Source organism: Sminthopsis crassicaudata, chromosome 1, assembly GCF_048593235.1.
Source record: "Sminthopsis crassicaudata isolate SCR6 chromosome 1, ASM4859323v1, whole genome shotgun sequence".
In the NCBI taxonomy this organism is placed as follows: Eukaryota; Metazoa; Chordata; class Mammalia; order Dasyuromorphia; family Dasyuridae; genus Sminthopsis; species Sminthopsis crassicaudata.
In genome coordinates, this window is record NC_133617.1 from 88652122 (window position 1) to 88672691 (window position 20570).

The 20570-nt window shown below is 35.0% G+C and overlaps 1 protein-coding gene across 1 annotated transcript in view; it reads left to right on the top strand.

Annotated features, from left to right (window-relative positions):
• The window catches only part of FAM135B (family with sequence similarity 135 member B), a 372619-nt gene that overhangs the window by 250731 nt on the left and 101318 nt on the right, over positions 1–20570 (top strand). Inside the window, 2 exon segments of the mRNA XM_074264776.1 lie at positions 10625–10798; positions 16846–16972. Coding sequence (XP_074120877.1) covers positions 10625–10798; positions 16846–16972 — 301 coding nt within the window.

The window sequence follows — 20570 nt, forward strand, 5'->3', positions numbered from 1 at the left end:
GATGTCATCCAGTATTATGTCTACTTGAAGCAAACCTTTTGCTTCACTACTGACAAGTGGTTGCCTAGCTTCTGTGACATCGGGTGACAAGACACTCACTACTTCCATTGTAGAGAAATCCTCCATTATTAGAACATTTTTCTTTATATTATAAAATTTGCATATCTCTAACTTCTCAACCAACCTACCTATTATTCCTAGAATATCTTTACCGGCTGGGGGAGAAAATCAAACCAAATGAGTCTAATACATTTCCTACATAAATACTTGAAGACATTAATTGTGTTCCTCAAAATCCAATCATGTCTCTTCTCCAGGCTAAACATCTCTGCAACTGGCCCTCATATGGCATAACTGAGTCTCTTCATCATTGGGAGCACCTTCACATACATTCTAGATTCCTAATGTCCTTAGAAATAGCAAGGAGAAGAAAGTACATGGAATCATAGAATTGAAAATTTAGCAATGCAATGGACTTTAGGTTTTATCTAATTCACTCCTCTTAGATTTAAAGATGAGGAAGCTGAAGTCAAGAGAGATAAATTGACTTGCAGAAATTTGTACAACTAGTAAAGGCAAAACTTCTATTTGAGCTAAGCTCCTCTGATGCCAAATCTAATGTGTTCCTCGGGAACAAATTGATTAAGCACCTACTTTGTGCTTACCTCCAGGGATATGAAAAGACACCCTTAAGGAGCTTTCAATCTCATGAGAGAGACAACGTGCAAATTATACACAAATTATATGTTACATAAAATTCTAAATCATAAATAGAAGGCACTGTAATTAAAAGGGGTTTGGGGAAACTTCTCGTAAAAGTAGAATTTCAATCAAACCAGAAAAGTACATAATTGGAATAAAGAAGGGAAAGCATTCCAGGTATGGAGAAAGGCAGAAAATACTGGGAGCCAAGAGATAGAGTGTTGTTTGTGGAATGGCCATCACTGGATCAAAGAGTATGGGTCTGAGAGTAAGGGACAAAGAAGATTGGAAAGGTAGGAGCTCGCTAGGTTATGAAGGACTTTGGATTTTAAGCAGAGCCTTTTATTTGATCCTGGAGGCAATGAGAAGGCTGAAGTTTATTGAAGAGGGTGCCATTATTAGATGTGTTTTAATAGAATCTTATTAGTGGCTGAGTGGAGGATGGACTGGAGTGTGGAGAGAGTTGAGTCAGATCTATCAGCAGGCTTTGTAATATTCCAAGAACAAGGAGATGAGAGCCTGCATTAAAATGGGGAGTATTTTCCTTCCCAATAAATTGTATCTATCTCAAGGACAAGACCTATATCACAATACACTTTTATATCTCTAGTCCAAAGTGCAAGAACTAATAAAACTCAGAAGCTCATGTATAAATGGATATTGAATCAAAAGAAAAGTATCCTGGATTTAAAGGTGAAATCAGCAGACCTTGGCAAGAAATTATATAGGGAGTGAGAGATAATAAGGAATCCAGAATGACTTATAGGTTGTAGCAAACATAACAGCAAAATCACCACTGGCAGAAAGCTAGTAAAAATGCCTCTTCAAGGTATGGAAGTGACCTAGAGAATCAGCAGAAAGAAAGCCTGTCATACCAGGGAGGCAAGGCTCCAAGGATGGGCCCAAATAAATTCAGAGAGACTTACCACAAGCTTACACACAGGGAGAGGACTGATTTAGCCATAAATGAGGGGAACCAACTTAAAGTGGGATAGCTTGTCTTTACAGGAGGTGGTATGTTTCTCTCTCCTTGGAGGTCATCAGAGAGAAACTGGTTGACCACATGTTGATTAGGTGACCCTGGAGATTGCTTTTACTAGTATTAATAATTAATGAACATTTATGCAGTATTATGAGGTATGCCAAAGGCTTTACATATCTTATCTCATCATCAAAACTATCCTTTTATGTACTGGTTATATTAAGTAGTCATGTCATGGAAGAGCTTTCATTTTATTTTATTTTATTTATTTTCTGCTGAGGCAATTGGGGTCACATAGCTAGGAAGTGTTAACTGTCTGAGACCAAATCTGAATTCAAGCCCTTCTTGACTGGTGGTGCTCTATCCATTGCATCACCTAACTGCCCCTGGAAGATATTTTAATTCTCAGATGATTTGGTGATCCCACTACATTGCTGTCCTTTGTGTCATTGGAAAGAGTACTTATGCTGTCAAACGCAGATCTATGAACTATTTATATATGGAAAAATAGTGTTTCATTTATTAACTCCCTGAAATACATATTACAGATTGTATAGTGCTTCAAGAATTATATCCATAATCACATCCATATATGGTGAAGTCTTAATTTTTTGACTGGAAAAAAGTGATTAGAATCACATATCAAAAGTACTAAATTAGGAGCATGTCTTATTTGTATTCAAAGAAAGACTTAAGCCTGATAATCTAGCCATCATTATAGATGATTCTGATGATAGTAAGGCTAATTAGGAATGCTTTCTGCTTATCATGGTTGGTTCTTCAAATCAGATTTTAATTGTTTTTGTTTATTATTGTAATCCTCTGAAGGTCTTCTTAACTCCATAATAATAATCATATTAATAATAATAGCTAGCATTTATCTAGTGCTTTAAAATTTCCAAATTTTATAAATATTTTATCCTCATAATAACTTAGGAGGCAGATTTTTTTTAATTCTCATTTTTTTATAGATGACAAAACTGAGGAAGAAGGTAGAGGTTGAATGACTGGCCCCAAATCATATAGCTAAGTGGCTGGATCTGTGTTTGAAGTTAGGACTTCCTGATTGTAGATCCAGTGCTCTCTCTACTGGGGCACATAATTACATTGTTCCCTCATAATTTTTATTGTGCTATTATGTGTTAGTATTTGCTTACAGAATTAGTAGTGTTATATTGAGAATATTTATATCTTCTATCTAATGAGTTTTCCAACAAGAATGGATGGACAAATACATTTTGTAATTTAGTATGAAGATAAAGCTATATTTAGAGTCTGAATAAAAGCTGTTCTTTACTGCATTTTTGGACTGATTAAATAACTAGAATGCTCTTTTGAGAGGACACCTAATGCATATATAGTTATGCACTTGTGAATGTTAGATCTGGAAGGAACCATTAGAACTCAAAGTATAAAATTTTAAGAAATTGTAGGAGAAAGTAAGTGAAAATAAAGACAGATAATCAATGATCTGGAAAGGACCATGAGAACATAAAACATGAGAACAAGGGATAATAGAAAATAAAACAAACTGTTAGCAATGGGATTATAGAGATTGTGTAAGGGGTTTTTAACCTGGGAACCATGAACTTCCAAGTCATCCATGTATATACATTTCAAGGAATCTGTGAATTTGGATGGAGAAAAAATTAGTTGAAATTTTATTTTAATATAATTGGTTTTCTTTGTAATCCTGCTTATTTTATTTTGTGCATTATAAAACATTATTTATAAAAGTGGTCAATAGTTTTCTTCAGAGTGTCCAGAAAGCCTGTGAAACAAAGCAAAGGGTAAGAACCCTTGGGGAAAAATCACATTCTCATATATGTCATAGATGCATAAACTGAGTCTTAGATTTACAATCAGAAGTTTCTAGCTGAATCACAAGGGCTTGCAGACTAGAGGAAAGGGATGGTCTGTGATCAGTGGGGTTGGTAGCTTGAATGGAGAATTTTTTGAGCTCTGACCTTATTCTTGAATTAGATAGTCTTTTGGACTATTTGAGAGAATTGTCTAGACTACATAATGCTACATATAGAATATGCATCCACAATATATAGGTATTTAAGCAGAAGTCAGATACCAACATGAAGATGGTATATATCTTTCAATTCTACAACTTAACAAATATTTCAACTCAACAAACATATAAAATAAAAAACATATTAAAATAAATATTAAATGCCATATTAGATGGGTAAGGTATTATATTTTGAACTTTTCTCTAATCCTGGGATTCTGTTATTGCAAGTCTATAATAAACCTGGTACAAAAATACCATGGGCATGAGGGAAAGTCAAGTTGACAAATCTATAAAACAGGTCAGATTGTGTACACAGAGAGAGCATGAAATTCTGTAAAGAGTAAAGGACTTGGAGTCATGCTATGTGAATTTGTATTGCTGCTCTAACCCGTATAACATACCTTATTTGAACAAGTCACTTAACTCTCTAAACCTCAACTTAGTTATCTGTAGAATGCAAATGTTATTTGCTTTGTTGATCTCACAAGGTAGCTCAAGGGAAACTCTTTGTAAATGTTAAAGCATTAAAGCAGCAGTACAAACTAGTTGTTATTTTAACTAGATTTGTGATTTCTTGCATTAGGGAATTCCTGATGGAGAATTTCCTTCTTCAGTGCCATTCTCCATTATTTATAGGTTTAGTAGTAACATGGCTGTACAGATGTGGCTTGATATTAGTATATATTACACTCATTTTGGAAACTGTTACTCTATAAATATTGCTAAAGATGCCTCATTGATATTTCTGTCATATCAAACTCTACAAAAGCAGTTGACTGAGAAGCAAGTATATAGCTTCAGCCAGACAGAGCCAAGTGAACAAATTGAGAGTAAGTCCCTTTGATAGTCAGGGGTTAATCTAATCACTTCAAATAAATAGAAATCTAGAAAAGGGAAAGAGAAAAACATAAGAATCCTTAAGTGCTAAATCAAGAGAACTTTTTATAAGACACACTCATCAGAAAAATATAGATCCCATTGGGTTACCTTTTGATAAGTGGCTTCCTCTCTTTAAGGACAATATATTTAATAAAAATGAGAGTGGGAGGTGGTCGATGAATATATAATTAAACAAGAGGAAGAGAAAGCAGAGGCCAGGAAAGATTATGAAGACAGGGAATTCCTCATTTCTGCAAATTAAATTGCACTGCATTCAAGAATAATGAGTCTTTAGCACATCCTGGATATAAAAAAGATTATGTTCTAAAGAATAAAATAATGCTCTAGGGTTATTAAAATCTTATTACTACTGCAAGGGAAAAACACTTTTTTATTTAGAGATGAAAGGGACCTCAGAGACCATTCCCTCTGGATGACAAGTGGTAACCTTGGATTGCCTGAAAAATATCTTCTGAGAGACACTTACCCTTTGTTGAAAAAGGCTGCCTCTGCTGTATGCACAGCCTCTCTCTCTCTCTCTCTCTCTCTCTCTCTCTCTCTCTCTCTCTCTCTCTCTCTCTCTCTCTTTATATATATTGTATATATAGACATATATATGCACATCTATATGTATATTATATATATCCAGTTCTATCTACATAGATATAGACATACATATTTATATGTAATGTCTATCTATCTGTCTATCTATCTATCTATCTATGCCATCATCCTTGCTGTAAATATCAGCTTTTAAACTAATGTCTCCTAGCCTGATAACAGAGTTGGAGACCCCATTGCTCTGTGTAAACACCTGGCCTTCCATTTCCTTTTGGAGTAACCCCATTATGTATGTAAGATACCCCAGGTATGTTAACACCAACCGGAGGAACGATGAAAACTTTAAGTATATAGGCTCCTTGTTCATAGGAGCTTCAAATGTGACCTTCAAAACCCCTTTTCCTTCTATCCTAGCTCGAAGATAATCTTAATAAAGGCCCTGAAGCCTCTACTGTGTGCTTTGTGTCTCCAGCCCACCTTGTTAGATACCCATTGGCATTCTTGTTGCATTGATGAATAAGATCTCAATGTATTCTTATCCTCTCCCCTCCTACAAGTCAAAGGGCTTTTCTTTGTGCATATAATCATATATTCATTTTGATCTACTTTTAATATCCTTGGCCTAAATGGTCTTGGTCCCAAAGTAGCAGCCACAATGGATTGGGACACCATCCATCCCAATCTTAAAGCCTCCAGAAATGGGCAACTCACTAGGTCCTAAAGTAAGCAATTTCACTCTTGGACAATTCTAATTTTAAGGAATTCTCCCTTTTTCCCCCAAATCTGTCCCAGATTTGATCTACTTGGATTTACTTGGCTCTAGTTCTATTCCTTGGAACTACACAAGCTAAACATTCCATCCCCCCTTATTCTCATCATATGTTCCCCAAAACTATCCCTTGTTGAGTTTGTGTTCCATATTGTCTTTTAATTGATCATGGACATCAGTTTTTTCACAGTTCTAGTAGCCTTCCTCTGAATATGGTTGTTTCTGTTTTCCTTTCCCTGTTCTTCCTCTTCCCTCTATTAGCCTTACCTCTTCGTCTTCTCCATTTGTTTATTTATTTTTTGTTTGTTTTTGCTTTTGTTTTTGTTTTTTGCATTTCCTCCCCTTATGATTGTATTTTTTCTTTGCTCCTCTAGGAACTTACCCCTTCCACAAGTCTCTGTCTCTCCATTTCTAAGAGCTTTTATTTTTCTTCTTCATTTTCTTCTTGTCTATTGTTTCTTTCCTTGTTGATTGTACAAATATATCCCTCTCTACTATTAAAATTCTTCTATTGACCTTGATATTTCCTTAATTTGTTAGCCTACAAGTATTTCTCCTTTTCACAGGTAAAATTGTTTAAAAATAAAAGTCCATTATATTTGTTGCTTCAGTTTTCTCATCTCTTAACAATATTTTGGCATCTTTATCTGACTTCTGACCTTAATTCATTAAATGAATTTTTCCAAAGATATGAATGATTCAATGACTTTTCTCAATTTTCAGTCCTCATCTTTCCTGAATGCATTTTAGTTTTTGACACTCCTCAGTATGATTTTCCTCTTGGTACTTTTTTTTCCTTGTCTGGAGTTTTTATACTACCTATCTGACTGCTTTTTATCAATCTCTTTGACTTATTATCATAACTCCTTCCATGTGTTAAGTATTGATGGTCCACAATTTTCTGTCTCAGTCTTATTCTAATCTCCTATTTGCTTACTGATATTATCCAGTTCCATATCGTACACTCTTATGTAAATTCCTGCAAAATCTATATATCTAATTTCACTTCATTGCTTCAGTACAATAGATACAACTCCCTGAGGTATATCTCTAGATGGATAACCTGTCAGCACCTTGAACACAACATAAAGAAAATTGAACCCCAAAATTACATCTATAAACTTACCCTTCTTTCTAAATTTCCTATTTTTCTTGATATTCTTAGTTTCTCTGTCCCTCATTACCTACTCCCCTTTCTATTGATAGACCCTATCTATCTAATTGATAACCCTGTTGATACTGTTGAAATGTGCTTTTCTCTTTTCACTCTCAATGAGGATACCCACATTCAGATACTTATACTAGAAATAGACCAAAAATGATATAATTATTCTTTTAAATAGTAGGAATTTGCATTTTACCTTGGGAAACAATATGTGGATACATGTATGCATGTATATATGCATATGTATATGTCTGTATATATAAACTATATGTATATGTGTATATATCTATATATATGTGGAGAGAGAGAAAGAGAGAGAGACAGAGAGAGAGACAGAGAGAGAGAAAGAGAGGAGAGAGAATAAATACATTCATTATTCAGTCATTTTAATTGTGTATGTTTCTTTGTTAACTCATTTGGGATTTTTTTGGCAAATATACTAGAATGGCTTGTTACTTCCTTCTAGAGTTCAGTTCACATTTGAGAAAATTTAGGCAAACAGGCTTAAGTGGCTTGCTCAGGGTCATACAACTAGGAAGTAAAGCCACAGTTGTACTCAGAAAAAAAAGTCTTCCTGATTCTAGGCCTAACACTCTATCCACTGTACAAACTTGTTTCCCACTTAGTTATAACTGTGTATAAAATAAAAGCATATAAACAACAAGATATATCCTTAGATAACTATTTTTTCTTACATTTGCTCTCTCCCCCCCTTTCTCCCTCCCTCCTTCCCTTCCCTCTCTCTCTCTCTCTCTCTCTCTCTCTCTCTCTCTCTCTCTCTCTCTCTCTCTCTCTCTCTCTCTCTCTTCTCTCTCTCTCCCTCTCCCTTCTCTTTCTCATATATAAATATAAAATGTGCATTTTTTTCTGATTAAAATATATTAATAAATTACTCCACCATTCAGAAACCTGCAGTTATTCCCTATCGTATAAATACAATGCTGTAGCATTTAACATAATACAATGCAGCGCAACACCATATAATATAATGCAATACCAAAAAAAAACAAAAAAAAAAAAAACAAAAAACAAAAACAAAAAAACAAAACCCAAAGAACTATAATTCTTTTAGTCATTTAAGGTGTTGTTAATCTAGTTTCTCCCTTCCCAGTCTGGTTTCATTTTCCTTCAGATCCTCTAGAATAGGCAAATATTCATGATTTCATGCTACACTGACTCAGACCACATGTTTTAAGCCCTAACATGCCTTAAAAACTATTTACTCTTCATCTCTATCTAGTAAAATGATTTTTCTTGATAAAAGAGGCTCAGCTACCACCATAAACCCTGCCCTTATGAAAATGATTTCTGCTGTCATAATATTTTATTAGACTATTTAGTCTGGCTTCAGTTACCTCTCCTTTACCTGTTCATTTCCTCTGTTTTATACTTATGGACATGTATATATTTTCCTCTTAATTATATTGTATCACACAGATAAAATTCTGAGAAAAAAAATAATGGGTATTAAAAATCAAGTTATTAATTATGCCATCCAATAATCAATAAATTGATACTTAGTGATTTGTCTTGGCAACTAATGACAAAGGATCCTTTATCATTTTAAATGACAACCTGTTTTTTTTGAGAGCACATTAGTGAGCCATCCCTACCAAGAAAAAGATAAGTGTAATGGGTGGGCATTTAATAAGGATCTAGGCTAAGAGGTCTCAGATCTTCATTACTTCATTATTAAGGATGGAAGGTCAGTTGAGGAAGGAAGCCTGATGATGAATTTTAGCAGCCTTCAAAACTAGGCAAATAATACCTTTTCAGATCATGATCTCTTTGGCTGTATTTCTCCTTCATGAGCCAGGCTGCCCTAAACTCTAATGCAGGAGATAAAAGAAACATGGCATTTCTCTGTGTAGCTCTTGACCAGTTCGGTTTGGCTGTTTACAGAGCAGACAAAAGCCAGAGTCCTATTTTGGTAGGGCCCAGTCCAAAGCAAATGAGGAACAGATGTCTTAGGAAGCCAGGAGTGATTACATTATCAAGTGATTATCTTCAGAAACTATTAATAATTATTAATATATAGTAGTTAATACAAATATAATAAAATAATAGTATAAATAAAATTTAGTTATTAATAATATAATAATTATAAACTAATTTCCTTCAATTGGAAGCTGCTTGATGGCAGAAAAATCAACATGTTAATCTTTGTCCTGAATCTCCAGTTCTTAGTAATGGGTCTTATACATTCTAAGAAGAAAATATATATTTAATGAATTTAATGAATTCAGTTGAATTTTTTCATTTTGATTATGGAGGTGTAACTCTAGGAGCTATCTATGAGATAACAAATATAGAAGCTATTTATTCCAACCACTTTATTTTATGAATGAAGAAGGTTCAGAGGTGTTGTCCAAAACCTAGATAATACACTTTTTGTGTCCTAAGTCAGTGTCCTGTTCCACTCTGTCTCTTCACTGAACTGTTTACATGAAACATACTGCTTTAACACATACATCTATCATAAATGAGATCCATTTAATTAGATTAATAAACTGGATTTTAAAAATTAGATTTATTTTATTTGCATAATCCAAATTGAATTTCACAGAATTAGTGAGAAGTACTGATGGCTATTTTAACTTGGTAGTATGTGAATTTTATAAATTGGACAAAAATGCAAAAGGCAAATTCATCCTGGAAGAGCCAATGTGATAGTGGAAAGATCATTCACTAGCCTGTGAGCTAGTAATGATTGTAATAGTTTCATTTTATATAGCATTTAAAATTTTTATAGTACCTTTCTCATAATTAAATAAAAGGTTAAAATATTTGTACTGTATACAGACCATGATATATTGATTGTGAGATGGATTTGGCATCTAAGGACTTAAATTCAGATTCTGTGTGACTTGGACAGTGTACTACATCTGTATAAACTTCACTTTCTCATCTTAAATGAGAGGGTTAGACAAAAAAGCTTCCAAGGCTCATTAATCTCTAAATCATTGACTATATCCTCCTATTTGTTTTTTTCCCATTTAATAAATGGAGTATCAATATGACATTTCTATTTATACCTCAACTAGAAAATAGCTGAAGCAGTGTCCAAACCATACATTCTGATACTAAAGCCAGTGTTCTTTTCATTATTACATTCAAGACTTATACTTTCTACTTCTGTGTCTGATACTTTCTATATGACTTTGCATAGGTCAATAACATGCTTTAGACCTCATATTCTTTTGTAAAATGAGATAGTGGCAAGAGGTAGTCTCTAAGGTCCCTTTTAGCTCTAAAATTCTGTGTTCTGTTTATTTTCCATTTTAATATTATCAATTTTAAGTTCCTTTCCAACTCAAACATCCTGTAATTTGATATTCTCTGTTCTATAACTCATTTAAGTTTTGGACTTCTGTGTCCTATTGTTACACAGTTAAAATTTCTTCCAGTTTGATCATCCTGTGATCCTGTGAGCTAAAGCCAGAATCAAGACAGTACATTATCTGTTCTCATTCAACTAAGATTCATGTTTTTTAAGTCTTGTCTAAGTCTCCTGATGCTAAAATGGTTGCCCTTGCCTCCTAGGGCAAGGGATTTGGCGGCAATGCCCACCATCAGCAGCCGCACATTGGACCTCCACTTCCAGCCTCGAAAGGGCCTGCACCACTATATCCCTGTAATGTTTGACTATTTCCACCTGTCTGTGATCTCCATGACAATCCATGCCTCACTAGTGGCCCTGCAGCAACCACTGATCAGGTAAATATAGCTCAGCTCAGCAACGATGGATTCATATTTTGTTCTGCTTTGTAATATTCTATGGGGGCCGGGGAAGATTAGCCAGCAACAATGGGCAGGCAAAAAAGAAATTCTGGACCATGAAATAGGGACAAGAAGGCCAAGGCAAAGGAATAATAAGTCTATGCCATTTCCTAAGATTACCACATATTACATTAAATAATTTGTTAAAATTTTCAGCAAAGGCTTTGTAAAGTACTGATGGCTATTTTAACTTGGTAGTATGTGAATTTTATAAATTGGACAAAAATGATGATTCATGAAGTTCCCTGAATGTGGTTCACACCATAACATTCTTATTCTATTTGATGCTGTTTGCTTGTATTTTGTTTTCTTACTCATTTTCTTTCCTTTTTGATCTGATTTTTCTTGTGCAACAAGAGAATTGTATAAATATGTTTACACATATTGTATTTAACATATATTTCAATATGTATAACATATATTGGATTGCTTGCCATCTGGGCAAGAGGGTGGGGGAAAGAAGGGGAAAATTTGAAGCATAAGGCTATACAAGGGTCAGTGTTGAATAATGATCTTTGCATATGTTTTGAAAATAAAAAGCTTTAATAAAAAAAGAAATCACAAGTTCCCCCTTGCTGATGATCTTCAATTAAACTAAATAATAGTTCATTGAAAATGATCTGTAGCACACTGATTGCCATGGTCCTCATTGCTTAGAAAACCAGGTAGGTTAGATTTCATACTTTCCCCAGAATTCCCCTGTATCTTTTTTTTTTTTTCCCCACAGAGAGGCTGATTTTAGTTTAAGACAAATTTACTAACAGAGTTGCCCCTGTATCCTTAATGGGATTATGATGTCTGGACTTTGCTAATGCATCATCCTCTATTGATATTGTTCCCTCACTTGAAGGGAATAGTCTCCAACACCTCGGTTCCATTTAGCTACTCATAGCCAGATTCACTTTTACAAAGAAATATTTACAAAAGTACCTCAAAAGGTAATCACAGATATTTAAGCTTACTTTCCCAACAAGTTGAGAGCTTAATTTTCCTCCCATCTTACACTACCTCAGTCTCTGAAGAAGATAGATTAGGTTCATAATTTAGTTCACTTTCTACAGATCTCAGTACAAGTTCCAAGTTCCACCTCTCTCCCTCCTCATGTATTCAGGCTCATGTCTCAAGCATTCTGGCTTCTCAGGGCTTACATGATAAGCTGACTAGTTATATCAGACCAATTGCAATTATGATTCCAAGGTTTTAGTGACTGGACCTTCTGGGTTTCTGAGAAGCACCTCTGGCAACTAAAACAACAGGAAAAAAAACCACAAAATAGAAACTGGCAATCACAATTTCATGAAACATATGTGAAAAATAGGTTTATCCAAAAGAAATAAACCTAGATTTGCAACCTCAAATTCACAGTCCCTACAGAAAGTTGTCTGTTTGTGACAGTACAACAAAGTAAGGAAGAAGAAACTCAATTCTCCACCTAAAAGTGTGTGGTATGGAAGGCAGAAAGATGCAGTAAAGATGGGGAAAGGTGAAGAGGAGGAGCAGGATGATGGTAAAAGCTGCATTCTTTCCGTTTGGGAACTTGCTAGACCATGAAAATATGATGGTCTGCTTATTTACCAAGGTCCCAGTTGCACAAACAATTTCTCAGACTATTTCACAGTGCCTGGTGCCTGTCTCAACTTCCAAAGAAACCCAGAGAATCCAGTTTGGAATGCAATTATGCGTTATTCGAGATGGAAGGATGGATATGGGGACCCTTCAGATCCTTTGGTATATTTTTGCATGTTTCTGGAAAATATGGCAACTCAAAAAGACAATTTCAGGAGATCCCTTAACATTCATTAAGCCCTTAACATTCATTCATAAAGCAAACACACCCAGACCTAATTTTTGAAACCAAGGTTAGAGGGAAAAAAGGGAGAGAAGTCCTTCCCCAATAAGTCCAGTTCATGTTATCTGTATTGTAACATTTTCACCTATTGATATAGCAGAAAGATTGGGGAAGAGCAACTGATAGAAGGGGAAGAAGCTCAGGGTCCGCAGTTTTAAAAACAGGTACTTCTTAAAGAAGGCTGCTGCTCTCCACATGAAAGAGCATGCAGAGGCTTCCATTTTAGATGATCTGAGTGTGCTCAAACAAGCCCAGGTTAGACTTGTAAAGTACATTATTGCTTCAAGTACTTACTAAAATATAATTTTAACAATTTTAACCACCACAAAACAACAAAAATAACAATTTAAGGTTTGCAAAGCATTTTTGTGTATATTATCTAGTTTTATTTTTAGAACAAACCTGTGAAGAATGTGATAGACTCATTTATTAAATTGAATATGAGAGTTTATGAAATGCCAAGGATCCCCTAGCTAGCACATGTCTGAGGCAGAACTTGAGCTTGTCTCTGTGGTGCTTTTTCTGAGATATCTTCCTCAGAATCTTTGATTCATCAAAGATGAATCTGTCATCAAAATTTAATTTGTAAGGAAACTAAATCCTGATTCACCTGCTCAAGGTCAAGTTTTGAGATAATATTCCTTCAGATGAAGATGATTTAAAATGGGAGACTCTTTTGTGGGAGAGTAAGGTCCATGAGGATTAAGATTCTCTCATTCTTTGGATCTATATCTCCAGCACACATTTACTGTTAAATAGAAGAACTTAATAAATGTTTGTTGGTTGATAAATGTACTAATAAAATCATCTAATCCATACTTAAAACTATCTGAATTGAGAGGAGTCTCCTTCCTTTACTGATTGAGATTGGATGACCACTTGTTGGAGAATATGAAAACTTGTATTTATGGTAGGAAGCAGACAACAAAATCCCTGAGGATGTTCAGAAACTGACAGTCTGTCTGTATTATTGTGACTTTCTTCCCTGAAACTCTCAACCTGTGTAAACAACTTGAAAACAGTATAATAAGTGATATTAAAATTGCAATTTTTAATGTCTTTTAGTGGTCATTAAATAGCATCAAATACCTTCAACTAAAATAATATCTGTTCCCATCTAGGTGGGAATAGATAAAAGTATTGGATCTAACTAAAAATCCTTCCCTAGACACATATTAATTATGTAGTCCTGGATACCCCTGTCTCTAAGATCCTCCATTTCCTCATCTATAAATTGGAATATTAATAGTACCTACCTCACAGGATTATGGTGATGATCAAATATATTTTAACATATGTAAAGTTTTTGAAAACATTAAAGCTTATTATAAATGTTAACTAGTGTTATTAAAATGACTAAAATATATGGACATTTATTTTTTCTGTGCCTCATTTTCCTCTTTTAAAGGAGAGAGAGTATATTCAATTAGTAGGCCTCTATGATCCTTATCAAAGACAGACAGATTTATGGTACAGTGGTTAGAGCCCCAGGTCTAAAATCATAAGTTCTGAGATCAAATCCTGCTTCAGATACTTACTAGCTATGTGATTACCTTGGTAACATTATTTATTTCTGTTTGCCTAATCTTCTTCATATGTAAAGTGAACTGGAGAAAAAAATGGCGAATAATTCTAGTATATTTGAAAATCCAAAATGGGGTTATGAAACATAAGAAATCACTGAAAGGATTGAACATCAAAAAAATCCTTTCAGCTAATATGTTCTAGAAAATGACAGGTTTATGTTCTGCTTTTTCTATTATTCCTTTTTATTATAGCCATTGACACATATACAAAAATCAGATGATAAAGTGAAGCTGTTTGATAGGAAATCATGCAAGATTGGTTCTGATCCTAATTGATATCAATTTGTGTCACAATTGGCAGCTTAGACTCTCGAAGTCTTAGTTCCCCTCATCTGTCAAATAAGAATAGTATTGCTCATACAATCTCTGACTCCTAGGTTTTTTTTTCCTGATTTCTTTTAGTATTCATCTGAAAACTTATATTTTATAGATCTTTCCAAGTCTCTCTCTTACATCCTCTAGTTGCAAATAAATGCCTTCCCATCTCAAGACTGACTTCCCCCTATTCTGTATATATCTCATAAGTATGTATGTATGTACTTAGAATGAGTACTACTTGAAGACAAAGACTTTGCCACCCTTCCCTTTTTAGGATGCCTAGCCCTTAGGATCATGTCTGGCCTATTTAAGACGTTAATAAATACTAAATTGACTAAGTGGCCTTGTATATTCCTAAGGATTTCATGGTAGCATATTTGTTTTAAGAAGCCCCTTATAGGATTTTATTTGTTCTAAAATCTCTTCAGTGATTATATAGAGAGTAGTTATAATACCTGTTTTATTTTTCTCAAAATGTTATTATTTCTTTAGCCACTTTCCAGAGGGAGGAAATAGTTTCTGTGCCATTTGCCAAATTTATCCTTTTCCCTTCCCCAGAAGCATATTCTTTGGTTCTAGAAAACACTAAAACTACGTACATAAAACTGGCATTCAAACACAAAGTGGGAAAGAATTCTGATAATAGTTTAATGAGAATTTAAAATTTTGAAATATTCTGAGGAAATTTGAGAATTTTGGTTGAGGGCTTAACCTTTCCTGTCATGAGGAGTTCTTAAATTTGCATCCTTCCACCTTTCTAGTGTTTTTGAAATCATAACTCACTCTTTCCCTCCCTCCTTTCCTTCCTCTTCCTCTTTCCCATCTTTTCCCCTTTTCCCCTTTTCTCTCATGTCTTTCCCCCTTTTTCTCTTCTCACCGTCCTTTCCCTTTTCTCTCTTCCCATACCTCTTATCTTTTTCCCTTCTCGCTCTCCTCTTTTCTCTTTTTATATTCTCCTCCTCCTCCTCCTCCTCTTCTCATATGTGGAATCATCCCCATCCTCCAAAACTTCAGGCTGTTTCCATTGCATTATTGTATGAAGAAACTGGATTTTTTCTTCTTAATACATTTTAAGAATCTTTAGTAAGGTGAAATCTAAAATAAAATCAATATTTTAAAAAAAAATCTTAAAGACTCATGAAATGGAATGACCTTCTCAGTATTCATTCAATACTTGGTTCCAGCAGAATGTTAGGAATTTAAGCATGTTATGACAAGCTTGTTATGACCGTTAGATATTTTCCTGTTGTCTACCAGCTTATTGTTTTCAAAGCATGCTCATATCATTAATTCATTTAATGATTTACCGATATTATGAGGTAGTTAGAGTAGGTATTTTTGCCCTCATATTACAGACAATGAATGGGTAAGTCAAGGAATGTTCCCTGTGTAACACTGCAATCTACAGCATAGGATTCAAAACACTTGACTACCTATTATCCATCCCCCAGAATCCTTTATAGCTTTTCACTTATTCCAGAATAATTAGTAGGAAAATTTGACATAAATCTGGGCCATACAGAAATTATTACAATTTATTTTTTCATTCACTTTATCTATCTATCCATCTGTCTAATCTATCTCTATATGTTTATCTCTCTGTCTCTCTCCCTCTATTACTTATCTAATCTCTCTTTAATTTATCTATCTAATCTATCTGCTTGTCTTATCTATTTATTAATTAGTTTGTTAGCTAGATAGCTAACTCTATGAAAGACTGGTATATACTGAATTCTTAATGTATTTTTAAAGAATGCTGGTATAGTTGAAAGAATACTGGACTCAGAGTCACAAAAACTGGATTTGAATCTCTGTTCTGCTTCTTTGTCTCTGTATGACACTGAGAGGGTCACTTCATATCTGAACTTTCATGTTCTATTAGTTAAAAGTGGATGAATGACCTTTTCAGTATTTGGGATCATAGGATAATAGAACTAGAATTGAAAAAGATCTCAGAGTTCATGTAATTCAATGTCCTTATAAAACAGTTGAGCAAAAAGATTTAGGGAGATCAAATCATAATGTCCTTACTATGGTCACTTAGGCAGCAAGCTTGAAGCAAAATTAGAACTTTGAGTTAGTATGTTTTCAAGTTTATCATACTGTCTTATTGATATTTTTATGCCAAGTGATTAGTAAATTTTATAGTTTATTTTTATTATTATTTGTAAAATTTTGTTTTCTAATAAGAATTTTTTCTTAATTTTTCTTCTCAATGTTTTCCATTTTAGCTTTACACGCCCAGGGAAAGGATCGTGGCTGGGTAAGGGCAGCGCAGAGTCAGGTTCGGAACAGTCCAGTATGTCCTTAGAAAGCCTTGTCTTTGGAGCTGGTTACTGCAAACCTTCTTTCTCAGAGGTAAAGTCTAAGGTCCATGTGAAACTTGACTATTCAAGTTGTACCTGACCAAGAACCAATTCTTCCTTTCCCAACATGATTTATTTTCTGATTTCTGTTCTAAGGACTGCCCTGATGGAATCATCTTCTTCTGGAATGAATCCCATAAAAGGAGGATTGTGAGATCATGACTACTTATTATCTTAGAATGTCATCTAGTCCAATCCTATTCCTCCTCACCAAGTCTCCTCCACCCCCCATCCTTTCACAATGAAAGCAATGAGATTCAGAGAAGAAGGAACTTCCCTAAAATCATACAAATGTAATCTTTATATAAGGGATTCAAATTTAGTTTTTCCAGCTCTCAAACCAGAATTCTTCCCATTATACCACACTATCTTCTATATATCGTCTAAGAGGCAATTTCAAGCTCATATCATATTATTCATTACCTACCATATGCAATGTAGCGTAGGAGATATCAACTTGAGTAAGCTTACCCTCAATGAGCTTACAGAACATTTGTGGAAGATAGCATGTCTGAAGAGGCGTTTGGGAATAATACCTACAAAATACCTTGAAGCCCAGGAGAGCTGGATTCAAGTCCTTCCTCTGATACACAAATGCCTGTGTAATACTAGACAAGTCACTGAATTTCTCTCTCTAAGATTATAAGCTACAAAATAGTCAGAGACCTGTGCTTGTAGAGGGAAGTTATTCATTTGGAAGTTTCCTGCATTACAGATTATTCTTATGTCAATGTCATTATATCAATATCTGAGATATAAAATGAAATATTATTAGTGTCTGGGAGATATATTAATTCCTAAGAAAGATAATTTACAAATTGGGAAATCAGGGAAAACTTTGTAAAGGATGGCTGGTACCATGATAGGATGGAAGCATTTCTAAAATAGGAATCATACAACTAAAGTTCAAAGCTTAACTTTCCTGCATGTTATCCTAATGTGATGAACAAATCACTTTCTGGAACTCAATTTCCCTGTCAGCAAAATGAAGATTTCAGACTATATAAAATCCTGTATTTTCCCCAGACAGTGAGAGGTGGGGAAGATACTCCCCTTATAGTAAATGGTTTAAGCAAAGACTCAGAGTTAGACAATTACCCAACAGGGCATGGGTAATAGTGACTGTTACAGATTAACCAGAGAGTGTAATGTCTCACAATAATCTTCAGTAATAAGGCTAGGGACTGGTAGGTGGCACAGAGAATACAATAAAGACTTTGTACCAGAAGGACATTAGTTCCCACTTGGCCTCAAACATTCACTAATATGTGACCCTGGGCAAATCACTTAATCCTAATTGCCTCTAGAGGAAGGGAAGTTGGAATAAAGGAAGGAAGGAAGGAAGGAAGGAAGGAAGGAAGGAAGGAAGGAAGGAAGGAAGGAAGGAAGGAAGGAAGGAAGGAAGGAAGGAAGGAAGGAAGGAAGGAAGGAAGGAAGGAAGGAAGGAAAAGAGAGGGAGGAAAGAATGAAGGAAGGAAGGAAGGAAAAGAGAGGGAGGAAAGAATGAAGGAAAGGAGAGAATAATGGAAAAAAGGAAAAGCGGAAGGAAGAATGGATGGATGGATGAAAGGAAGGAAAGAGGGAAGGAAAGAAGGGAGGAAGGAAGGGAGTAAATAAGGAATAAGTAAAGATAGAAGAAAGGAAGGGAGAAAAGAAGGGAGGAAGGGAAGAAGGAAGGAAAGAAGGAAAGGAATAAAGGGAGGAAGGATGCTGAAAATTAGGGTGGAAGCTGATTGGTGAGTGCCTTGAGTTATAAGAAACCATTTGACAGTTTTTGACCAAGGATAGGACCTGATGAATTCTGTTCACTAAAATTAGTCTGGCTTGTTATGAATTATATACTAGAGAGAGAGATTTGATGAATGGAACCTGTAATATGAGTATTACAAACAAATAAGAAAAATATATTGGGGCCATAAAATCACATACGGTAGAACTTTTTCTCCACCCCTACCATCTTATAGATCTAGAAACAGGGATCTTGAGACATTACATGATGTACGCAAAGTCCCATAGATAGTGTCAGAAGTGGGATATAATCCTATACCCTTTGAATTCAGAGTCAATGGTCTTCCCACTGAACTATGTTACCTCCTAGTCTGGGGTAAAAAGAGGAGGTTTTTGGAATAGAATTATGTGACAATATTAGGGAGGAGAATGAGGAGTAAGGGAATGAAAGAGGTTACAGAGGCAGACTCAACCTTAATTTAGAATAGATATATATATATTTATAATAGAATATGAAATATATATAGAATTCTGTTTTTCACAACCTTGCCCTTGGACTTGGACTGAGCCTCATAAAGGATGCATTAGTAGCCAGTATTTTTTATAGTACTGTGAAAGATTTTTATGGGTCTAAGGACTGCCCCACTCCCACTTTCCCCCAAAGATAGAAATGTTCTGCCTACCCTCATGAAAACAGCGAACTACTGCTTGATCTGTAGGGAACATTTTGTAATGTGCTGCTTAACCATTGAATCACCCCTCCCTGGCTTCATTTCCCAGCATGCAGGGACTTCATTTCCAAAGCTTCAGGGGGTCTGAGCCTCTTGGTATAAACTCCTAGCTCCACCATTAGCATTAATGGGAAAAACACAGGGAACATGAAACTGCTGCATACTTGAATGACCTCATTGAGAAGAGGTCATTTTGGGTCTTTCAAATAAAGAGATTTCCATTGGAAATTGGGCAATAGGGTGCAGTGGAAGGAGAAAATGATCTGGAGTAAGGAAAAAGCTATTTTCCAATCCTAATGATCATCTGCTATAACCTTGGGCAAAGATGTTACTAAAAATGCTTTATTTTAGGGGCAGCTAGGTGACGCAGTGGATAGAGAACCAGCCCTGAAGTCAGAAGGACCTGAGTTCAAATCTGGTCTCAGACACTTAACATATCCTGGCTGTGTGACCCTGGGCTAGTCACTTAATCTCAATTGCCACGGCAAAAAAATATTCATTTGTTCATCTGTAAATTTAAGATGATCATTGTGTGATCTAGTCCATAGCATTGCTATAAAAGGGTAGCAGTTTGCATGTTCAAAAATTACTATCTAAATGTGACTTAGTAGTAGTGTAATTGAATTCTGTTGCTTTGGTTTCTTAAATGTCAGAATCAAATTCTAGCGGGCCATACCAAACTAGAAAGATTTCAGTATGGTGCTTTTTAGTCAAGTCACTTCAATACTCTTATCCACACTTCTCTCATCAGCAAGATGAAATAGTTGGACACAGAGGTCTCTAAGGTTCCTTTTTGCTTTAAATCTATTCTATGTTAAGTGTCTGAGACCAGATTTGAACTCAGGTCCTTCTGACTTCAGGGCTGATTCTCTATTAATTATGAAAACCAACTACTGAATGCAATAGAAATGCAAAAAAATGCTATTTAGGCCCATTTACTAAGTCTTCAGTCTAGTGATTCACTGTTGGTTGTTTTTAATTTGTTTACAAAGTTAAACAAAATAATATCACTATGTTAGTATAAAGTTAGTGTATCCAATTGTGGCTGACAGACCAATATGAGCTCTGCCACAAGTGGACACCCATGGACATATTAACATGGGATAGCTTCTCTAATACTGCACATTTCAT